The sequence below is a fragment of the Rhineura floridana genome, chromosome 10, assembly GCF_030035675.1.
Source record: "Rhineura floridana isolate rRhiFlo1 chromosome 10, rRhiFlo1.hap2, whole genome shotgun sequence".
In the NCBI taxonomy this organism is placed as follows: Eukaryota; Metazoa; Chordata; class Lepidosauria; order Squamata; family Rhineuridae; genus Rhineura; species Rhineura floridana.
The window spans coordinates 6898677-6922264 of record NC_084489.1 but is presented as its reverse complement, the minus strand read 5'-3'; the positions used below and the strand labels follow the sequence as shown (position 1 = coordinate 6922264).

Below are 23588 nucleotides of genomic sequence, written 5' to 3'. Positions count from 1 at the left end.
TCTAGTAGCCTGTTCCTTTAATGTGAGGATACTCAATACAAGTAGCACAAGTCTGAATTTTACATCTCTTGCCTTGAAGTATTCTTTAGTGATGCTACATACACTGGAACACTTTGGCCATTACGGAGTTGCAGTGTGACTTCCTGCAGGTGCCAGCTGTACAACCATAGAAGATAAGGGAAGAAATACAGTCATTAATGTTTACCTCTAACAGGTGCAGTAATGTCGTTTCCTAACATCACAATAGCTTTAAAAGGCATGAAAAATGCTAGTAAGCATGAAACACTGATTTTCTTACAGTTAGTAAGTTTTGTTTCTTTGATGTTGAATAAACTGGGATGTTCCCTCTCTAGACAATGAGCTGAGTTCCAGAGCAATCCAACCCCCCTCCCTTTGTGCTGAGCTGGGGGAGAGGAGATGTTGGATTGGCTACATTGGCCTCCTATCATCCGAGTGATACAGGCATCATTCCATTCCAGGCAGGTAGGCAGAAGTGCCACTGTCAGGAGCCCTGTAGTCGCTCCTAACTGCTGCACCTGCTCCCCCACCCTTCTGCCCTAGTTGCAGTGCATGATTGGGCTTCAGATGCCCGACTGCTATAAAGCCCTGCTACTGCATAGGCAGGGTTTGGATTGCCCTCCCAGCTCTTTAGAAACTATTGCCATATTTGTGTTGCTGCATTTTGCTTCCAAATGATAGGTGCTTGCACCAAGAGTGTATCATTCCCTTTACTAGCAGTTCAGTTAAAACCTGGGCTTATTTATATAGATTACATTGATGTCTACTGGCAATGCAACTGCATCTACATCAGACTACATCCTGCTTCACAAATGGCTGTATTGGGTGAAGCACTACATGAGCACCATTGTAACTCTGAACTTGGCCTAAGTGATCACTGCTATATGATTCAGCAGTTTTAGTAGTTCTGCAAGATTATAAGGAACTCAGCTGGAGCTGTTATACACAAATGATGTAATTTAGAATCAGCAAGGGTAACATTTGGTATAAATGTCACTTAGTCCATACTTCTTGTGATAATTCATCTCCCAGAAACTGCTTGAATACATATATACAAACAATACGTACCTGTTCAGGGAGAAGTCTTTTTCTGAACTGACATAAAGATGACCAGCTGACTTTGTTCCAGATATCTTTAACTGTAAATGCAAAAGTCAAATTCTTCTAAGGACATTTTGTTAAAGTTATTCCTTGTTCATGGAACTCTTATAATTCAGAACAGAATTAAAATCTAATGTCTCAAAATCACAAATTATATCAGCTTGACATCCATGCAGCCATATAAATATGCATAGCCATCATGACTAGTAGCCATTGGTAGCCTTATCCTCCATAAATTTGTCTAATTCTCTTTTAAAGCCAGCCACATTGGTGGCCATCACTGTCTTATGTGCGAGCATATTACATAGTTTAACTATGTACTGCATGAAGAAGTTCGTTCTGTTGTCTGTCCTGAATCTTCATTGGATGTCCATGAGTTCTAGTGTTAGGAGACCATCCACTTCCTCCATGCCATGCATAATTTTATAGTCTATCTTGTTACCTCTGACTTGAACTAAAAGGCTCCTATGCTGCAATATTTCCTCATAGAGGAGTCACTCCATCCCCTTGAACATTTTGGTTGCCCTTTTCTGAACCTTTTCCAACTCGACAGTAAACTTTTTGATATGAGGGGACCAGAACTGTACAGGGAACTCCAAATACAGTCACACCATAGATTTGTATAACAGCATTATGATATTAGCAGTTTTATTGTCAGTTTCTTTCCTAATGATCCCTGGTACGGAATTTCCTTTTTTTTGCAGCTGCTGCACACAGGGTTGACATCTTCATCAAGCTATCCGCTCTGACTCCAAAGGTCTCGCTTCCTAGTCAGTCATTGCCAGTTCAGATCTCACAAGTGTGTATGTGAAATTAAGTTTTCTTGCCCTGATATGCATCACTTTCCACTTTTTTATACTGAATTGCATTTGCCATTTTATCCATTCACTCAGTTTGTGGGAGTCCTTTTGGACAAAGCTCATTTAATGTAGATATGTAATCTGACCTAGTGGTGTCTTAAGGTTATCAGGAATCCTAGCTGGACAGCTGATGGTATACAATAACTTTAAACATTTATATCCTAAAAAGTCTTGTGGTCAAGCTGTAACTTAGAACACTGGTCCCCTTTGTTTCTCTTCTCCCCCATCAGGTCTTAATCCGTCTGGTATTACCTGAGCTCTTGACACATCAACACAATTGCTCTTGTCTGTCAGCCTGATGTAATGTACTTTAAGAGGAGGAGCACCAAGTGCCTCCAGGGCTGCTGAGTCTTTATGAAGCTGCTCCAGAGCCGCCTGATAGTACTGTGTTCTGGCAAAATTCTCTGAGGCAACAAGAAAAAACAAACACCCCACCATTTTGGAAGCTGTCCAGAGTAAGCAAAGAATATTCATCAGAAAAGACATTGTTAAATATGAATCTGATACAGAATGCTATCCAATTGTTCTGATAGGTACCAAACCCATAACAGCGAAAGAGCTGTGTCCTTCTCATTTTATATGCAGATGTACTATGGATGTTTCTTCTATATGTCAAAATATGTTTTAACATAAGTAAGGGAGATGACTGCAATTATACTTGTTATGTTACATAACGTAACAATTATACTTACTCATTTCAAATGTTTAAAATGGGTGTGCTGGGTCTAAAATGCCCAATTCTTAACTTTATAACATTGGTACTGGGAGCTAGCACTGACCAGACAGACAGCATTATCCCCAAACCACTGGGGAGCCAGAGATGACCAGCCCTGTGTGCTGCTGAAGATTTTGCTACGGGTTAGTGCCAATAGCAATCCCAGCCACCAAGTGCATTAGGCTGTGTACACACTATAAATTTAAAGCACATGATTCCCCCCCAAAAGTACCCTGAGAACTGCAGCTTACCTCTCCCAGAGTTACAGTTCCCAGCAACCTTAACAAACTACGGTTTGCAGGATACTTTGGGAGAAATAATATGCTTTAAATGTATGCTGTATACACAGCATTAGTCTTGTCTAGTTAGTTTCATAGACAGGATTGTGTACCTGTCACAATTTTAGGGTAATACAGAAAGGGTGCATAATGTATTTGGTGTAAGCTTTCTGGGAGAATTAGTTCTTTTTTTGCTTTTAAATTAAAAGTTTCTAGCGGCTGCCATTATGGCTGTGAAGGTATACAAGAAAGAGCAATGAAATACGGGCAATGAAGTACCAGAAGTTTGAATGGCTGAACAGTCAGTAGCTGAATAAAATCTGCAGAGGTTAAGAGCAACATGTAAGTGTCCAGCATTATTTCTCTTGCCCCTCCCCCGATAGGAAAATATGAATAAACTATACAAAATAGTAAATATCGCAGAATATGCAAAATAAGAGCAGTTATGCATGTGGAACTCTGCAGCATTTGGGGCACAAAATTTGGATTGCTTGGCTGTAGACTCCCCCCCCCCAAAAAAAGTCTTGGTTGTAGACTTTTGTTTTTGATGAAGCCTTGTCTGCAGAGCATACAACTGACAACTGATTCAAGTGTTAAGAGTCAGGTCATATGAGTGAGCATAATTCCTCCCCCCCCCCAAAAAAATGGTAACATAGGAAGCCATCTTAGACCAAATCAGACCCTTGGTCTAGCTAGCTCAGAATTGTCTATGCTGGTTGGCAGTGGTTCCCCGAGATTTCAGATACGAGTCTTTCCCAGCTGTACCTGGAGATAGCAGGGATTGAATATGGGATCTTTTGCATAACAAGCATGTGCTCTACCACTAGGCTACAGTCCTTCCAATTAATTATGATACGCAGAAGTAAATGTGTATATCAAGATTGGAGAACCTGTAGGCCTCCAGATATTGTTGGACTACAATTTCCATCACCCTGACCGTTGGCCATGCTGGCTAGGGCTGATGGGAGTTGGAGCCCAACTACATCTGGAAGGCTGCAGGTCTCCCATTCCTACTTTGCATGTAGTACTGAAGATGAGGTGGGGATACTACCTCAGGCAAAAACTCCTTGCAATCAGAAAACTAGGAATGCAGAGGGCAAGGTTCTAGTCCAGTCCTTTGACTGCTATGTGGATTCCCTCTTTATAGAGGGTTTTTTTTAATGTAGGGGAAATTCAAAGACATGATGTTCCACTTGCATTCTACTAACTCAACATTCTTCCACCTCATTCTGGTGAATGTGTGGATCAGGGTAAAGTTGCTAACTGTGATAGAACTTACTTTGTATGAAGTAATACATAAGAGTACATCCCCCACCAGATAAAACTCCCAGATAAATAGCCATTTGCTGAAGCTTTCTCAAGGATGCTAGCATGTTTTGATCCCTAAGGGGAAAGAGGGGAGAAAATAGACTTACTGTATATGAGCAAAACAAGAGAATGTTGCCAAAGCTCTTTCAATATTCCAGCAAAATGGATTTTTTGTTCTGAATGAAAGTCCTACACCCAGCATTCAGTTCTTCTGAGAGCCTGTGGTTCACTCAGAGGAAATCCAGGATGAGAACTGAGCAGGCCAGACACCTCTGCCCAAATACGTTTATGCGTTTCTTTTAGGGATGCTACTGCTGCACTAATTGCCGAGGAGAAATAACCTCTCTGGTATGGCCATCAGCTAGAAATTCAGCATATTGTTCTGCAGCTTTCCGTAAGTGCTGAATAATACAGGGGACTGTTATTCAGGCTCGGAGCAAGGGGGCAGATTTACCTCAGAGTCACACTGAACTAAAGAGAGTAAACCTTACGGATGAATGTGGGTAAGAGCTCTTAGGAGAAATAATAAAGAAGACAAGTAACTTCATTATTAGTTGCTATATTTTAGTAGCTTTCTTTTGCCAGAGAGAGTGTGAGTGTGTGAGAGAGACAGTGAGAAAGAGAAGGTTTTGCAATGGTCTTTTGTCTCATCCTCACAGTCATCTGCCCTGCCCTTTCACGTAAACCACGTATTTGTTACTTTGCTCTGTCGTTCAGACAGATGACAAATACACAAAGGAAAAGCACATGAGTCTGGTTAGCAGAAAATAACATTAAACAGTTGAATACAAGAGGTTATAGCCGTTTCCTCTTTTGTGCTTTTCCATATCACCAGATTACGGAATGTGCTGTGACAGCTTCCTGTCCCTCTCTATGAAGGCTGTAGACTGGTTTTGCTTGGATCTCTCTGAGAGATGAAGATACTTTAATAGATTTAGGGCTACGAATCTCAGTAATCAGAGCATGAGACTGAACAAGGCCCACTGCTCCTTGTTTAGTTCTCATTTAAGGAGAGACCTGTGGGCCTCCAGATGCTGCTAGACTACAACTCCCATGAGCCCCAGCCAATAGGGCAAATGGGCTGTTGTAGTCCAGCTTACCTGCTCTGTGAAGCTGCTTTCACACATGGGGCTAATTGCATTAGTTTAACAGATTAAAAAGGTAGTGCTTCTGTCCTGATTTCTAAAATCCCTTTCACACTGCAGTACAGTAGGGCCCCACTCATATGGCAGGTTACGTTCGGGACCCCTGCCGAAAAGCAGAACTCATTGAATAGAATAGTGCGCGATGCCCGAAAACTGCTGTAAAAGCGGAACAAGCGCCGTGTGAGTGGGGCTTTAGTCTAATTGAGACCGCCGCATTAGCGAAGCGCTGTAAAGCAGGGCCCTACTGTACCTGTTGCGTTAAGGAACAGCAGCTTTTTCAGCAGATATACCAGCATTTTGCACAACTTTCACATGGCTTGTTTTTGTCCCTCACCCATGCACCATGTTCCTCACTCTGTAGGAGGTCTAAGATCTTGTCCCATTGCCATGCAAGCCCTCTCCCTTTAGGATCTGACTTTTTAAATTGTTTTAGTCGTATCAAGACGGGTATGTGTGGGAAATACTGCTATCTGCACCCACTGGAATACCGGTACAAAATTCATCAGGCCAAAAAACAACAGCGTGACTGAAGGGCAGGAACGCACTGCATGCTGGGAAGCCTGTCACATGAACAGCTGCAGCTAGCAATAAACTCCTGCAATCTTCTGGGTTTCCAGCCCTGCTAACAGATTATTTCTGGTATCATTTATCATGGAAATTAGCACTAAACTTCCACTACATTCCACTGGAATTCTGAAGCTAGCTTGTGCGTCATGTGAAAGATCAAATATAATGCGCAAATTACCAGGTAAGAAATCGTCAGAATAACGGAATAAAGTGCAGTGTGGAAGCAGCCTAAGTCTTGCCGTGTAGTGAGGTAAATCATACCTTCCATTCTGCATCTGAGACTGCGGAGGGTGTCGATTGCATGGGAAACACCCACAGGGTCAGCCTTACCTACATGCTTACAATGTTCACAACACTCTACTGCAGAAACTTTGCCGTCATAAATCATGCTGAAATGAAATCAGCTGCAATTAATAGAGCTCTTGTGCAACTCCCATTAGTTTTGGTGGAGCTTACCTGAAAAATATTCCCAGTAGATCCCATCCCAACCAAAAATGACAGAAACACGCTGGCCTATCAAAGGGGCACCGCTAAGAAGATGTAGGCAAAGCTTACAAATATGCTCAGAAGTCTGGCAAGTTAGGTCTTACTTCATCTGGCGAGTTCTACCTTAAGAGGATGGAATAAAGAAACACTAGCACTGTATGTTTCTGAAAACCAGTTGCCAGAAGCCTCGGGAGGGGAGAGTGTTCTTGCACTCGGGTCCTGCTTGTGAGCTTCCCCCAGGCAAGGTGGCCACTTGTGAGAACAGGATGCTGGACTAGATGGGCCACTGCCCTGATCTAGCAGGCTCTTCTTATGTTCTTACAGAAACTTTACAATCCTTTCCCTTCACTAGAGTTCCAGACGGGCCAATTAAGGATGCAAACACCACCCCTAACTATAATTTAACCTTCTGTGTGCCAGTGAAAGGGGGGGATACAATAGGACAATGGCCTATCATAATGTTGTGCCATACCTTTTCACAGGTTGCTTGATCTTCTTAGCCAAGAAGAACTAATCTGAAATGAAAGACACACAGGATTTTTCAACTCCTTTGAAACAGTGATACTTCTATTTCCTCTTGATGAAGAAATAGGAGCACATGAAACACTAGTTTGAGAGCTAAAACAAATCTCTGCTTCTGAGTCCTGTACTCAGTTCACTTGCATACTTCACATTTTATTCCCCCTTCCAGTCTTCCTTCTCAATCTTGGCATGTTTTCCTTTCAAAAATTACATCTTACCTATTCATAACTGACCTGTGCAAAATGAAGTCAGCAAAACATTTTCCTGAAGGGGAACAGAGGCACAGAGGGATAAAATGTTTCTCCATACAAAACAGAAAAAGTTAAGAGATTTGCCTTTCTAACTTTATCCCAATAGGTACGAGGACGTGTGATATGGCAGCAAGGGAAAAAAATAGGACAGAGTCCATAGACAACAAGATCATTGCTATGTATAGTTTGTTGGCAGAAGGTGTTTTGTAATAAAGCTCGATCCAAAGTGCTGGTTTTAACCTATAAAGCCTTACACGGCTTGGGACCATGGTACCTGATGGAACGCCGCTCCTGCCACGAACCCACCCGTACACTACACTCAACATCAAAGGCCCTCCTCCGGGTGCCTACTCCGAGGGAAGCTCAGAGAATGGCAACAACGGAGAGGGCCTTCTCAGCGGTGGCCCCAAATTATGGAAAATGATCTCCTTGACGAGGTGCTCCTGGTGCCAACACTGTTATCTTTTCGGTACTAGGTCAAGACTTTCCTCTTCTCCCAGGCATTTTAGCATGTGTTTTTAAATTGTTTTTTTTAAGTGTTTTTAAATTTGTATATTTGTTTTTAATGTTTTTAATTGTAGTAAAGCACTCAGAGAGCTTTGGTTATGGGGTGGTATACAAATGTAATTAATAATAATAATAATGTATTGCAGGAGCAATAAATATGCATTATTACTATGTACAGCCATATGTTGCCTTTAATTTATGGTAATTCTTTATATATTTGATCTTTGTGGATTATTGTAATATAAAATGTAAATGTACTGCCTTCAAGTCAATTCTGACTTATGGCAAGCCTATGAATAAGGTTTTCATGAGGCTGAGAGGCAGTGACTGGCCCAAGGTCACCCAGTGAGTTTCATGGCGATTCGAACCCTGGTCTCCCAGGTCATAGTCCAACACCTTATATAAGTTATCAAACAAAAATGAAAAAATAAGTATTTTTACCTCAGGTTTTCTATTAAGATAGCCCATCACACCCTTCCTGCAGTGGTGGCTGGTGGTTCCATGTCAGTGAAGCGATGGAATCTGCTTTGGGTTTTGAACTTTCAAGGAGCTGTCCGAGCTGCCTTACTGACATGGGGCCACCAGGCGCCACTGACTTTCTGTATTCTAGAAATCAACACAGAACATTTCCTGCAAGCATCCTTAACCTTTTGGATGTAAATATGCAGTTGTTTTGTACACTGTGCGTTTGTATTGTAGAGTCCTAATTTGACATGAAGAAGCCCAAAGTAGGACTCCTCTCACTCAGGAAGACTCTGGCCAAGCTGAAAATGAGATACCAGGTTCCGCAAACCTCATTTCATCATCATAACCATTACATCTCCATGCTAAAAATGACACCTCTCTATTCTTATCCTTTCCCTTATTTGCAGATTGGGAGGTTTCCCACAGGTTCTTCTACAACTTTTGTGGAATGTTAAATAAGTCTTCAATTCTTATCTGCCTTCTCTCGTCTCTCTTCTCTAGAGAAAGGCACTAAGCAAGAGACAGTCCTTCTAGAGAAGTGCTATGTGAGCTGGAAAACCTTTAAGAAGGCAAAGACAGCAGGATACAACTTATTTGGAAAATACTCTTGCTGACTCCTTTTTAACTGGTTTCCCAAAAAGCACAGAAAAGACTTGCATCCGAAGGATCCTCAGTTTGTGTTTTGGCCTCCTGGATTCCTTCAGTGGTGCTAGGTTCTTGCCTTCTCTCAGGCCCCCTCACCTGTTCAAATCAGCCCCACCTTGATTATCTGGGCACCTTTGAAAGCCATGTGTCTAAGGAGCATTTCAGCTTGCATTGGGCTACAGGAAACATGAGTGATAGTTTTCTTAAAAAGAAAGGCTTCGGCAAAACTGCTCTCAAACACCTTCCTGCACATCGTAATGGAAACAAATGCCTCTGACGCAGGAGGTAGAAACAACTCATTTCCTTCTTTTAGTCTTGGTATCTTTCTTAAGTGACACTGTTTGCATGTCTAATGTTGCTTGCTCAGACATGAGATAAAACTATTAGATATTAGATATGGATATTCCTGAAACATCACTTCCCAAAGTGCTATGACCCCAGGGGCTTGTTCCTCTCAAAAACATGACCTAGAAGTGCCATACGACATTTGCTGCTTTAGAGTAAAATCAAGGTAAACAGTTTGCAAACATCTAGTTGCTGGAGACCACTGGCCACCTTTCTGAAAACCAAATAAACTTTCAAAAACATCACAGCTTATTTTCAACCATCTTACATATAAGGAGTCGGAAGATTTCTCTAACGCTGTAGACTTCAACCTTTGCTGAAGGACCCACATTTAAAACTATCTTGTAAAATGTGACCCACTTAATATGTTATATGTTTGCCTGTCTCCTCCCCCCACCGGCTCAATCCCTTATCTTACAAAGTCTTGAACTATTTTGTAGGTAAAAACCACTGACTTTTGTAATAGCAATGCTGCAATCCTTCTGGAAGGGACTATGTGATATTATTACCACGTAGTATTAGGAACTACCAGCGTAATCTAAACCCAAGAATTGTGGGATGAGTCAGTTTGGAACAGGTGGACGGTGAGCTGTGCTGGCTGAGCTGGGGTGCTGCCAGTGCAGCTCCCTTATCCCAGCTCAGCCTCAACCCGCCTGAGGTGGGGCTTTGCTGACTCAGCCAGTGGTAAATCCCAAACAGGGGGTGCTCCAGGGGTGTGGTGGGGCAAGGAGCTTTACACCTATTCAAAACCCTGTTCAGCAAAGCTGTATGACCTAGGGCATAATCCTCAAAACTCGGGCCCACACACACATACTCTGCAATTGTCATATCAGGTTTCAAAGCATGTGTACAGGTAGACTATAACCGGTGTATTTTTAAAATGGGAATATCATCATCATTTAGATTCTCTCCTCAGCTTTAATTAGGACTAGGCCAAACTGACCCCCTCCACCACCCTGTAACTGCTATATATGGCTAGAAATTAAAAAGTTATTTAAAAAGCACACGCACACATATTTTTGATGGTCATTGCTAGTATTTGGTCATGTTTATAGCATTTTAGCTTCCTGAAAGGCATCAGGAACTGTAATCCACATTTCTGTCCCTCCTTTCTTCCAAGGAGCTCAAGACAGTGTACATGGTTCTTTCCCCACCCCATTTTACTCCACAACAACCCTGTGAGGTTAAGCTGAGAAATAGTGACCAACCCAAGGTCCTCAAGTTAAGTTCCTGGAGGAGGGGAGATTTGTACCTGGGCCGCCTCAGTCCCAGCTTGAGGGTTTAACTATATGTTAGTTTGAATGAAGCACTTGAAGTGATGTAAGTTTTTTTCAAAAAGTGTGTGTGTGAGAGAGAGAGAGAGGGAGAGATCTGGATCTATAGCCATGGTATACATGGTTTTTCTGTTGTGGACCTAATTTACTCCAAAGGATTTCCAGTTTGGTTGTGTCTCTGTATTTGGATAGTTAAAAAGCAAAGCAAATGTAGTTGCTTGCTTAAATGTAGTTGCTTGAATCATGTACTCACAACCAGACAGATGCCTTCAAGTCAAATAATATGGCCCATCGATGCATCTTTTGTATTCAGCTGAAGCATATAAAACCTGTCCTTGGCTCTGCTCCAGTGATTCTCAACACTGTCAAGCCTCCTCCAGTGAACTGCTGCTTTGTAACCAACGTGACAGCAAATATTGTTCTACATTTATTAATACTCCATGTTATTTGCAGCATGACATGTTCCAAAGCTGGGGCCTCAGCTGTCCTCAGCTCTCCCTACAAAAGTGTAATTGCCTCAGCTCTCTGTTGATAAAACATAAATGTGTGTTTACAATGTGCTGCTGTCATAGCCTTTAGAATTCAATCTGAAGTGGGTTGCAATCCTGAACTTTTTCTTTTCTTTTTAATTTCCTCTCAGAGCGAAAGAGGTGTGTATACGTGTGTGTGTTCTTATAATGCAAACCCTGCCATCTCAGAAACTTCTACTACCAAATAAGTTAATCCAATTCAGAAATTGTTTTCCCTTTGCTTTCCTCTTTGACTTTAGATGCTTCCCCAAAAGAGTCATTTCATTTCTTCTTTTTGGTCATTAGCTTGCTTTTAGTTGTGGATAATGGGCCAACTATGTACATTATTGAGTCCAAAAAATATTTAGTTAGGCAGGTAGTGGGGGCAAATTGATAAAGGGAAGCATTTGGCAGCTGGGTAATACAGGAAATTATTTGCATTCTCAGCTTCACATCAATACTCTTCTTTCCTCCACTGGTCTAACAGGAAATTATAACCTTTCTGAACATAATCTGGAACGTTATCTTCACAGTCATTCAGCACATTTTTCCTCCTTAGAAAAAATAACAGAGTACTCTGGTGCTGATTTAGTTTAAATAGCCTTTATTTTCTGTTCTACTAAATATCCATTTCTGTCTCATTGGCGGCAAGTCTGTATTTGTCATGCTGAGTTTGCATATATTTATTCTAAACAAGACTGCCCCAGGGCTGTCATCACCATATGGTGGTCCTGTCTCTCCTTCCCCACATACAGTATCTTGCATCTCCTGACTATGCAAATTGGTTCTCTTCCCCCACATAATCCTCTTTCAGTATTAACCTATGAATAACAGCACTCCTCCTGTTTATATTTATTTATAAAAATACTGCCCTCTTGCAAACATCAGGTTGGTGTACAGTAACATAAAAGCATTTAAAAGCAATACAAAACTATCATTTAAATGATTGGCTACTAAAAAAAAAATTAAACAGAACACAAAAAAATGTCTTTAAGAGAAACCTGAAAGCTAAAAGCAAGAATGCCTGCCAAATCTCAGCTGAAAGAGTGTTCTATAATAAAATAATAATAATAATAATAAATTTAATTTCTTTGTCGCCTATCTGGCCGATGGCCACTCTAGGCGACGAACAAAATCGTTAAGATACAATTGAAAAATACAGCGATACAATATAAAAACAATACATCTGCAACAACAATATTAAAACTGGGCAGGAGGCATTACAATTATAACAATTAACCCTCCCCGGATACCCCGAAGGCCTGCTGAAAGAGCCAGGTCTTTAAGGCTTTCCGAAATACATTTAGGGAAGAGGCATGCCGGAGATCTTGTGGGAGGGAGTTCCAAAGAGTGGGGGCCGCCACTGAGAATGCCCTCTCTCTTGTACCCGCCAATCTGGCTGTTTTTGTTGGCGGGATTGAGAGAAGGCCCTGTGTGGCCGATCTTGTCGGGCGGCATAATTGGTGGCGTTGAAGGCGCTCCGTGAGGTAAGCTGGGCCGAAACCGTGTAGGGATTTAAAGGTCAAGACCAACACCTTGAATTGGGCTCGGAAAACAACTGGAAGCCAGTGTAGATCGAACAACACTGGTGTGATGTGATCTCGGCGGCGACTATTCGTGAGTAGTCAAGCCGCCGCATTTTGTATAAGTTGTAATTTCCGGACCGTTTTCAAGGGTAACCCCACGTAGAGCGCATTACAGTAGTCCAAACGAGAGGTGACCAGGGCGTGTACCACTAGTGGGAGCTGATGAACAGGAAGGTAGGGTTGCAGCCTTCGTATGAGGTGTAGTTGGTACCAGGCTGCCCGGCTCACTGCCGAAATCTGAGCTTCCATGGACAGCCTGGAATCAAGCACAACCCCAAGGCTGCGGACCTGGTCCTTTAGGAGTAGACTCACCCCATTGAACTTCAGGTCAATATCGCCCAACCTTCTCTTGTCCCCCACAAGTAGTACCTCGGTCTTATCAGGATTCAACTTCAGCTTGTTCCTTCCCATCCATCCACTCACGGATTCCAGGCACTTGGACAAGGTCTCCACAGCCAACTCTGGTGAAGATTTAAATGAGAGATAGCATGGGACTGGTGACACTAAATGTCTGCCTTCTGGTTGAGGCCATTTGGGCCTCCACTAACACGGAGGACAGCTAGCAGCACTCCTCCAAATCATCTCAGTGATGGGCCTGGGATTTAAGGGCTCAGGTGGTCCTTAAGCTTTCCTGGACCCAAGTTGTTCACTGCTTTAAATATCAACACAAGAGCCTTGAACTTTTCCCCCCGTTGGCTCACAAACTCCCTTCTTTGGGTCACAAACCAGATTGCTATAAAGTATATGAGAGCTACTCAAATTATTAAATGCATACTAGCCTTAATTATGAAGTACAGGTTGTAAAGAACTCTCACCAGGGGGGTCAACTCCCAAACCCAGGGCAATTGATTCCAGTCAGGCACAACCCGTGCCTCCCTTACCAGAGCTGAGTTAAACCAACACCAAACCTGCAAGGTAAGTAGACTGCCACCACCCCTTAAACCTGGTCACCCACTCTGGGCCAAGGGGCAACTTAAAGTGCCAGAAATAGACCTGCCAAAGATACCAAAAGACAAGAGCCAAAGATGCAATCCTTGTCTTGGAACCTTAAGGTAAAATACTAACTATAAGGTAGTCTGTGACTAAATGGCCAAGGTGCTAGATTCAGAGCTAATTTTCCCCTGCAGTAAAACACACACTGGTAAATAAGAGATAGCTTTATTAGAATAAAACAGAAGTGCAAAAATATACCAGCAAAATAATTCCTTAAACCAAACACCCTAAGGGTTAGGTAAAATACAAAAAATACAGAGAGTGCAAGTTACAAGAGAAAATAACAAATCTGTCTAGCCTACTCTATACTCACACATTACAGGAAGACAAGCAGAGTAACTTCATGGTTCCACATCTCTCCAGAGATGTATAGCCTGGATAGCAAAAGGAAGATGGAACCACAATGTCAGGTAGCACCAAGAAACACTGGGGAACAAAGAGCCAGAATCTTAGCTCTACTTTTATTGGAAAAAGCCCAGCAATAGCCAGGAATTAATTAGCCAATCAGATGGCTTGCTGATGATGAAATCTTCCAGAGCTTTCACACCTAACGGTCATGCTTTTCTTCAACCTTCCCAGGCCACTGGCCTTGGGGTACCAGTCTCAGGATGATAAGCAGGTGTTCTTACTGCCTAATTAATTGGATTCAGCTGTGAGAACGGATAGTCTCATGGCCTTCTAGAGACCCTAATTCAGGCAAGATGTTTTCCCACAATTCCTTGCCACAGAGTCTTCTTTATGAGCAAACCTTAGCAAACCAGGCATTTTTGACACTGGTATTGCACCAATATTCCATAAATCACCAGAACGTTGTGCACATTAAAAACATCATCTCTGAAGGGGCAACAGGCTTAAAATCTTAGGGAAAGAAATTTCTTTAAGACTGGCCCTAGCGTTAGAAGGCTTAGTGAGTTTGAACCTATCACTGCTGAGACAGGAGTACAGTGACAACCTTGCATCCAAATTTGCAGTTTTACGCGAAGGGAAAAGATCTGTACTTGGAGGAACAGTTTAGAACTCCAGAAATTATACCATAGCAGGGGCTGGTTCAAATATGCATGTTTATCACTGGTTCCATTGAACCAGGTTCCATTGATCCACTATGAACTGGTTCCATTGAAAAGTCTTCTGATTTAGAAGCAATCCTATAGAAACAAATGTTTTATCTGTGATATGAAGAGCTGTTCATTCAACCATGCACATTTATGATACAATCAGCAAGGGATGAGATTTGTGACCCAAAGCTTAAGGAAAATACTTGTATCTAATGTTCACCTATTGTTATCTGAGGGATGAAGAGTTAATACTGCCCCATGAGCCAGTCACCCCTCCCCCAGCCTTTCGTGCTTGTGCCAACTACTCCCAGCCAGATGCTGAAACTGAAGCCTGCTGGTAGAATTAAGTATACCCACTTCATATTGTAGATCAGGAGTAGGGACCTTCAGGCCCATAAGAATTTAAGAACATAAGAAAAGCATACTGGATTAGGCCAGTGGCCCATCTAGTCCTGCATTCTGTCTTCACAGTGACCACCCAGATGCTCACGGGAAGCCCACAAGCAGGGTATGACTGTAAGGGCACTCTCTTCTGTGGATTTCCAGCAGCTGGTATTCAGAAGCATATTGCTCTGACTGTGGAGGCAGAGCATAGCCATCATGGCTAGTAGCCACTGACAGCCTTATCCTCCATGAATTTGTCTAATCCTCCTTTAAAGCCATCCCAAATTGGTGGTCATCACTGCTTCCTGTGGGAGTGAACATTATAGTTCAACCATAAGATGTGAAGTACCACCTTCTTTTGTCTGTCCTGAATCCTCCAACATTCAGCGTCATTGGATGCCCAGAGGCTGAATATGCCTCTGCAGGACTCTCTGTCCAGCTATCAGGACTCTCCACAGGCCATGCTCCATTCCCCAGGCCACACCCCTCACTGACCTGGTTCTGTGCCCTCTTTGAGTGCTTTCGCCTGGGGAGGAATGTTTTGAATGCCTTCCTATAGTTTTGAGAAATATTCAGACTTGTGATTTTCCACCTGCAAACTGAGATGGCACAGTGCAGGAAGGAATTTACCACTTTATTTACTCTCTCTCCCCATGTGTGATCTCGGTCTAAGAGACAACAACACTGCCACCATCCCATTTGCACAGCATAACCAGATTGCTGACTCAAGCGTATGAGTCCTCCTAAGCCAATGCTCAAAAAGCATCCTGGCAGCTCGATATGCAATAGAATGGAAATGCCTTCCTAAGCTCACAGAGCTGGACTAACCTAAGCGGCTCACCAGAATGCACCCGAGAAGAGCTTCTGTCTCTGAAAAACATGTTTATCAGTTTGGAAGGCTTTCCATTGAACAAATATCCTGTCACAAGATTAATTAGATGAATTAATTGGTCATCATATGTGTACTGGTCTCCTGTGTGTTTGGTTGGCACTTGACTAACCCTTTCATCTTATTATAGTTTACAGAACTCCAGGTGCACTTTCTAGGTGAATTTTGCCAAACAGAAAGAGGGGGGAAGACATCTGCATGTCCGAGAGTTTGAAAGGCATTACTATAGCCCTTCTTCCTATTCACAAGGCTGAAGAGTGGAGCTGACTCACTTTAGGAAAAAAATCTAATATTGTGCAGTTTTCTGCCCCAATCTAAAAGTGGCAAAAATCCCTGTATTAGTTGTGTTTCAAACTGGCCTCGATCCAGATTTCTTCCTGTTGCCAGCATTTTTATCAGTCCTGATCTTATGCCTCATGCAGGCATTAACAAATGACAAAACATTTCCAGGGTATAAGAAGCGTCACCTGCTGATTGTTGCATATCAAGCTGCTTGTTAAAAAGGCACAGGAGCAGACCAAGCCAGGTTTTTGTTGGTCAGCTAGCAGCCCCAGCCAGGTTCCCTAGCTACAGCCCTTAACATTCTCTTTTCACCTATAGCTTTAAAAGCTGCCTCCACTACATCCAAGCCTCCAGTGGGAGGACGGGGACGTCTTTCACAGCTCCCCTTGCACGAAAGCAGGCCTCAGCCACCTTTTCCTCTGACAGAGCTCTTGAGCCTTTAACAGCTGCACAGCAGACAAGTGAGGTTTTTCCTGCCACGGAGATGATAGGAGTCCACCACCCATTATATTTATGCTGCCTAACACACAACTATTAAAAGTACACAGAAGGGGGGGGACTCTGTCCTGAACCCACCTATTTTAAAGTAGTGTCAGTGATGAAAATAAAAATCCAGAAAATGTGGTGTAAGGAGCATAGGTGAAGCTTTTCTAAAAAGGAGAGGGACAAAAGAACTCATTCCATAAAGCAGGTGCGGCTGAATAGGTAGCTTTGGGGACAGGGAGTGATTGCATACGTAAATAAGATCCCAAAGCCAAACATGACTGATCTAGCACTGTGGACACAAACAGGAACCTCCACAAGAGTCCTGTCCTACCTAATACTGAGTAAACTTTGACTGAAGCCTTGAGGTGGTGAAGGGTGGGTATTGTGACTAATGCTCCTCAATTAGGCAGGACAAAGAAATTCGAAGCAGGCTGCTCTTTGGAAGGCAACTCATTAAGACTGTTGCCAGGGTTGCCTTTTAAAAGGCTGTGTTCTCCCTTCCTGGCATGTGTGAACTGGTAAAAATGATTTTTTAAAGTACTGATAAGCCTAAAAGTTGCCCTTAGCTTCAAAACACAAACTGTGCTCTTTAACCTCACTTTTAAAACTTCCTGAGGAGCCAAAACCTTCCATGTTGGTTATGTTTACAGACAGGAAAATGGAATCCAATTCCACATTTGGGGGGGGGGGAGAGAGGAAAAACTCAATTTGCAGGAAAAAAAATATTTTAGGGCAGCAGAGTTACATCTGATTTAAATGCAGTATTTAATATGAATTCAGGGTAAAACCATCTGCCTCAGAATGGGTTCTTTTTCCTTTTAACTGCAAACATGGGGCTGATTTAGACAAAATGTCTCTTAGCAATACGGTCTCAGGGTGTGGACTGACCAGTAAATGGCTGATTTGGGGGCAGGATGGTCCCAATCTACAACCAAACTTTTAAACTCTGTCTACTGTTACAATCAGATGGGCAGGAGTACCTATTTATTATATAATTCTTTATAGTTCTTATGTAACAGAATAAGCCCAATATGAAGACAACAGGGCCTCCAGGCATAGCACTTTCCTTCCCATTAACCGCCAACCTTTTTTATGAGAGTCAGGGGCAAAGTGAGAGCCCATATATTACAGTGAACCCTCACTGGGTGGGAGGTAACCAGATTCCCACCATGATGGTGGCCAAAAGGAGTCACCTACTTAGCCCTCTACCTGGGCTTCATTTCCTAGTTCCAGTAGTGATCAAAGAGACATAACTCAGGAATTGTCATTTATATAAAGATTTTTGTAGCAATATTTAGTGTGCAAAATGCTTCTCGATGGACTTGCAGTTGTTTTCAAATTACAGGGGTCAGGGGACAAAGGCTGCATCTGCATTGTAGGGATTCCTCCTTATAATGAAAACTGCACTGAAAGGCACTTGGAATAAAAATAATAATCTTTAATTTGTTTGTCGCCTATCTGGCAATTAGCCACTCTAGGCGACGTACATTAAAATGAGATAAAATACAAAAATTTCAAATGCAATCACATAATAACAATAAATAAAATATTGGACAGTCATCGATACATATAAAAACAGTTATATTAGCAGCATACGACAGATGACAAATCATGGAGATTTACCCGTCCCAAGGACCTCATAGGCCTGTTGGAATAGCCACGTCTTCAGGGCCTTGCGGAATACGTCTAGGGAAGGGGCATGTCGGAGATCACATGGGAGGGAGTTCCAGAGAGTGGGGGCCACCACAGAAAAGGCTCTCTCCCTAGTACCCACCAACCTAGCTGTTTTGGTTGGCGGGATTGAGAGAAAGCCTTGTGTGGCTGATCTAGTTGGGCGGCATAGTTGGTGTGCGAACTACAGTAAAGTACTCGCTAAAGGCTTTAAAGGTGCAGTATTTACATTTTAGCCTTCCTTTTGCCTTTGGAAGTAGTTAGGCACTTTGGTATGGTGAAACTGAGCAGAGCGTTTTGTCCCATGTAATTCGTAATGCTGCTGAGATCGAGTAGATGAAGGTACTCATAATTGCTCTGCTCCTCTAGCCACCTCATCTCCTTGTTGATGTTTTCAAGCACCCTGTTTACTTTGGGTGCTGCTTCAGAGGAAGCCTCACCACTGTCGTCCAACTAACTCCCCATGTTGCCTGCTTCATGCTGCTCGTTCATCTTGCTGCTCATCACAGAAGCCACAATTTCCACCCTTGCCCTGGAGCCATGCCACCAGAACTTGCGCATCCACCTCATTCCAGGCAGTGAGATCATTTGCAGCAAGATTCCCCGTGAGTGCACTGCAAGCAGCCTCCACTTCCTGTGCAAGAAAAGCCTCTGAGGGCAACTCTGCGTTGTTGTCCACAATCTCCTCAGTTGCAACACATTTTTTCCAGCAGTTGGTGATGAACATGGAACTGACTTTTCCGCACGCCAAACTAACGCTGTATGCCACAACTTTCAGCATTATCATCTTCAAGAAATTTGCAATTGCAAGTTTACAACTCTGGCTAGCCAGTCACTGCGTTAGTAGGCTTTACATACCCAAATGATGCCTTGATCCAGGGACTGGATCAGTACAGTGGTATTCTTTGGGAGAAAGAGGGCTTTGATTTTCCTGTCTCTGATCTTCAGGACGTCAGCTTAAGAATAGGCTGGACAGTGATCCAACAGCAGGAGAGCTACCTGTTCTATTTTCCTTGAATGCAAGGGGCATCTCACCAATGGTACAAACTCCTCTTCAAACCACCAGGCAAAAATATCATATTATCCAGGGGATGAAATTGCTGAAGTACAGCATGGATGTAGAGATTTCATGCTGAGTGCTTGAAACACCAAGGACTCCAACTTCTGCCGATACACAACGGCTTCAGCTTGTAATTGCCGCTCTTGTTGGCACACAAAAGCAGAGTCACTCTGTCCTTCTGGGTCTTCATGCCCACCTTGTTTGGTGCCTTGATAATGTCTAACATTTTGCCTTGATACGTCTAGCACTGAAAAACAGCCCTGTCTTGTCACAGTTCATCGCTGTAGTTGCCTTCTTTGATCACTTTGGCGAGAAATTTAGGAAACTCTGCTACTGCATTAACATCAGTGGATGCAGCTTCACCTTCAAGGTGTACTTGAGAGATGTCATAACAAACCTTCCACCTTCAAAGTCAGCCATCAGAAGCCTTATTTATTTTATTATTTATTTATTTATTACATTTATATCCCGTCCTTTCTCCCAGCAGGAGCCCAGGGCGGCAAACAAAAGTACTAAAAACACTTTAACACATCATAAAAACAGACGTTAAATATTTTATTTAAAATATATTAAAATACAACCATTAAAAACATATTAAAACAAAACATCTTGAAAAACATTTGTTAAAGCTTTAAAAATATCTATTTTTTAAAAAAGAAGGTTTAAAAACATATTAAAAAGCAATTCCAACACAGATGCAGACTGGGATAAGGTCTCTACTTAAAAGGCTTGTTGAAAGAGGAAGGTCTTCAGTAGGCACCAAAAAGATAACAGAGATGGTGCCTGTCTAATATTTAAGGGGAGGGAATTCCAAAGGGTAGGTGCCACTATATTAAAGGTCCACTTCGTAGAATGGACCTCCTCATAAGACGGTATCTGCAGGAGGATCTCATGGCTTCCATGGCTTCAAAATTTCCAGAAATTTTACATCTCTATTCAGGTATCCTGGTCGCAAGCTGTATAGGGCTTTGTACTCCAAAACTACAGCCTTGAACTTAGTCCGGTAGCGAATAGATAGCCTCGAAGGTGTCACCTCTGCCAAGTAGCTGAATCTTACTGCTTGCACTTTCAGGACTGCCCCATTTAGTGACACTCCTTCAGAAGACTTCTGCAGGAACCATTTGGATAAGCAGTCATCCACATCACTCTTCTGAGAAAAGCTGGTTTTCTTCCTCTGCAGCCCTATCTCATTCTCAATGCTATTTATGAACACACATGACTTTTCTTCCTCTTTCATCCAACCCCTTATTGTCCCTTCTGGAATTCCACACTCCCGAAATAAAATGGGCTCTTGATTCACCATTTTCAGCTCTCAATCATTTTCAGCTTTTCTTGCACTGTGTAATTTTTTCTTTCGCTCGTCATTACTCAGTGCCTGCTATTCATGGTTTCTGCATGGTTTCCAAGCCACCGGCAGTTTGGCGTGAACAACCCTTAGTGCACCCAGTCAATGCCATCTCTGCACATTCCATTTTCTGCATGTTCCCAGCATCCCGCCACCCCCTTCCTGCAAAAAGCACTTGGAGAACCTTCCTCAGTTGCATTTCAGCTCAGGCTCACCCTCAAGGGTTAAAGCCAGCGAGTACTGTACCAGTTCCTAGAGAGAAGCCAAACTGCCAGTGGCTTAGAAACCCCAAGGGAACAGGCAATGAAATGAGGGAAGTTGTTTGGAAGCACAGGAACCCAACTTGTGAGTTAAAAGATGTGTGAACTACTGTACCGTATATTTTACGCAGGGGACATGGCTATAACTATAGTATATCTGAATCCGTGGTACAGCGAGCTTCGTTATAATGAGCTTGCCCTGCATCTCCTATTTTTTTTATTTATTATATTTGTACGTTGCTTTTCTACACAAATATGTGCACTCAAAGTGACTTATAATTAATAAAAATAAAAAGTATATAAAAAGTTAGGAACCAAATGCCTGGGAGAAATGTTTTTGCCTGGCCCTTAAAGATGGATAATGATGGCACCACATGTACCTCCCTGGGGAGAGTGTTCCACAAACGGGGCCACCACTGAGAAGGCCTGCTCTTGTGTTGCCACTCTCTGCATCTTCTTTGGAGGGAGCAAATAAAGAAGGGTCTCCGTTGTGGAGCAGAGGGTCCAGGTTAGTACGTATAGGGAGAGGTGGTCCTTCAGGTATTGGGGTCCTGAGCCATATAAGGCTTTATAGATCAAAACCAGCACTTTGAATTGAGCTCGGAAACTAACTGGTATCCAGTGCAGTTGCGCCAGAATTGGTGTTATGTGTTCAAACTGTCTTGTCTTGGTGAGCAGTCTGACTGCCAAATTCTGCACCAGCTGCAGTCTCCAAACTATCTTCAAAGGCAGCCCCATGTATAACGGTTGCAGTAATCCAACTTAGAGGTTACCAGAGCACAGACAACAGAAGTAAGGCTCTCCCTGTCCAGACAGGGTCGTAGCTGGGCCACCAGCTGAAGCTGATAGAAGGCACTCCTCACCACCGAGGCCACTTGAGCCTCAAGCGACAGTAGTGGATCCAGAAGGGCTCCCAAGCTATGTACCTGCTCCTTCAGTATAACCCTACTAAAAGCAGGCCACAAGCCCTCCATCCGGTCTAGGGAACCACCTACTAACAGTGCTTCGGTCTTGTCTGGATTCAGCTTCACTTTATTGACTCTCATCCAGTCCATTACCGAGGCAAGACACCAGTCTGGCACATCTACTAACACACCTGGAGATGTAAAGGAGAGACAGAGTTGTGTATCATCAGCATATCGCTGACAACTTACTCCAAATCTCTGAATAACCCCACTCAATGGTTTCATGTAGTTGTAAATTGCATGGGAGATAAAATCAAACCCTGCGGAACCCCACATTGGAAGCAGCACAGAGCTGAACACCTACCGCCCAAGTATCACCCTCTGAGAGAAAAACCATCCAAGTAGGACCAGAACCACTGCAAAGCAGTGCCATCCACCCCAACTCGGACAGCCACTTCAGGAGAATACCATGGTCAATGGTATCAGAAGCTGCTGAGAGATCAAGGAGGATTAATAGGGACACACTCCACCTCTCTCTCTCCTGACATGGGTCATCATATAGGGCAACCAAGGCAGCTTCCATGCCAAAACCAGGTCTGAACCCTGACAGAAATGATCTAGAAAATCAGTTTCATCCAACCGAGGCTGGATGTGGCCGGTGACCACGTGCTCCAGAACCTTGCCTGGGAAAGGAACATTAGCAATTGGCCAGTAATTAATTTAGAACAGATCTTCTAAAGAGACCATCTTGGTTGTAAGATCCTCTCCCTGCTTGCTGGCCTCTTTCCACCTGGCCTGGAAAGGTGGAGCCTTGACTGACTGCAGCTGTAAAAGGCATCATTACCTGAAGATGCCAAAGACCACCTTGACTGTGGGGTGTTGTTCAGGGGCTTCTATTTGGGTAAAAGTTTAATTTCTGATGGTAGTTTTTTTGTTTTGCTGTTATTTGGATTATGCTTCTGTATTTTATTGTTGGATTTTATTAGGAATTATAAGGATGTATCAATTTATTATATGTTTTTTATGATGTTTTGTTAACTTATTGACCATTTGAATGTATTTCTTACAGTGAGTTGTGTAACTTTTTTTTCTGTTCATGTTGTGAGCCACCTTGTGCATAGTCATGGAAAGGCGGGATACAAATAAACAGTGATGATAATGATGATGATGATGATCTTCCGGATTCAGGGAGGGTTTCTTAAGGAGTGGTCTTATCACTGCCTCTTTTAGGCCGGCAGGGATCACCCCCTCTGGCAAGGATGCATTAATCACCTCCCTGGCCCAGCCAGCAATGTCTTCCTTGCTAGCTTTTATCAGCCATGAAGGGCAAGGATCAAGTGTATATGGTTGCCACCTGTTGAGCCCCAGCTCCCCCAGGTAGACCAGGGTGAGGTGTCAGAGGAGGACGAGGGCGTTGAGGGAGGGGGAGATGCCGACAGTCCACAAGTTCCCACGGACAGCCCTCCTGTCGACGCGGATCCCACTCTGTCTGCAAGCACTCCAAGAGAGCCGTTGGGAAGTGACCCCACGTGCAGTCGCCAACTCCAACCCCCCAGGATTCCCCACCTGGCACTTCACGCTTCCCCGCCAACCTGCTCCCCACCCCCTGAGGTCGAGTTGGCACCTAGCAAGCCTGTGCTGTCAGATGTACAGCCGGAGGATCGTCCCCCTCGCCC

At 43.2% G+C, this 23588-nt stretch overlaps 1 protein-coding gene across 12 annotated transcripts in view; it reads right to left on the bottom strand.

Annotated features, from left to right (window-relative positions):
- Positions 1-23588, bottom strand: part of LOC133365034 (cytochrome c oxidase assembly factor 1 homolog) — a 102226-nt gene continuing 78638 nt past the window's right edge. For 6 of the 12 annotated variants that reach the window (XM_061586247.1, XM_061586245.1, XM_061586244.1 and 3 more), the window contains 6 exons: positions 6951-6993; positions 6254-6381; positions 4252-4355; positions 2232-2383; positions 1087-1157; positions 1-156 (listed from right to left, as the gene is read on the bottom strand). In XM_061586247.1, the coding sequence (XP_061442231.1) occupies positions 60-156; positions 1087-1157; positions 2232-2383; positions 4252-4355; positions 6254-6267 (438 nt within the window). In that variant the 5' untranslated portion in view covers positions 6268-6381; positions 6951-6993 and the 3' untranslated portion in view covers positions 1-59. The remainder of the gene's footprint in view (positions 157-1086; positions 1158-2231; positions 2384-4251; positions 4356-6253; positions 6382-6950; positions 6994-23588) is intronic. The other 6 variants (XM_061586252.1, XM_061586251.1, XM_061586250.1 and 3 more) reach the window with 4 other exon arrangements.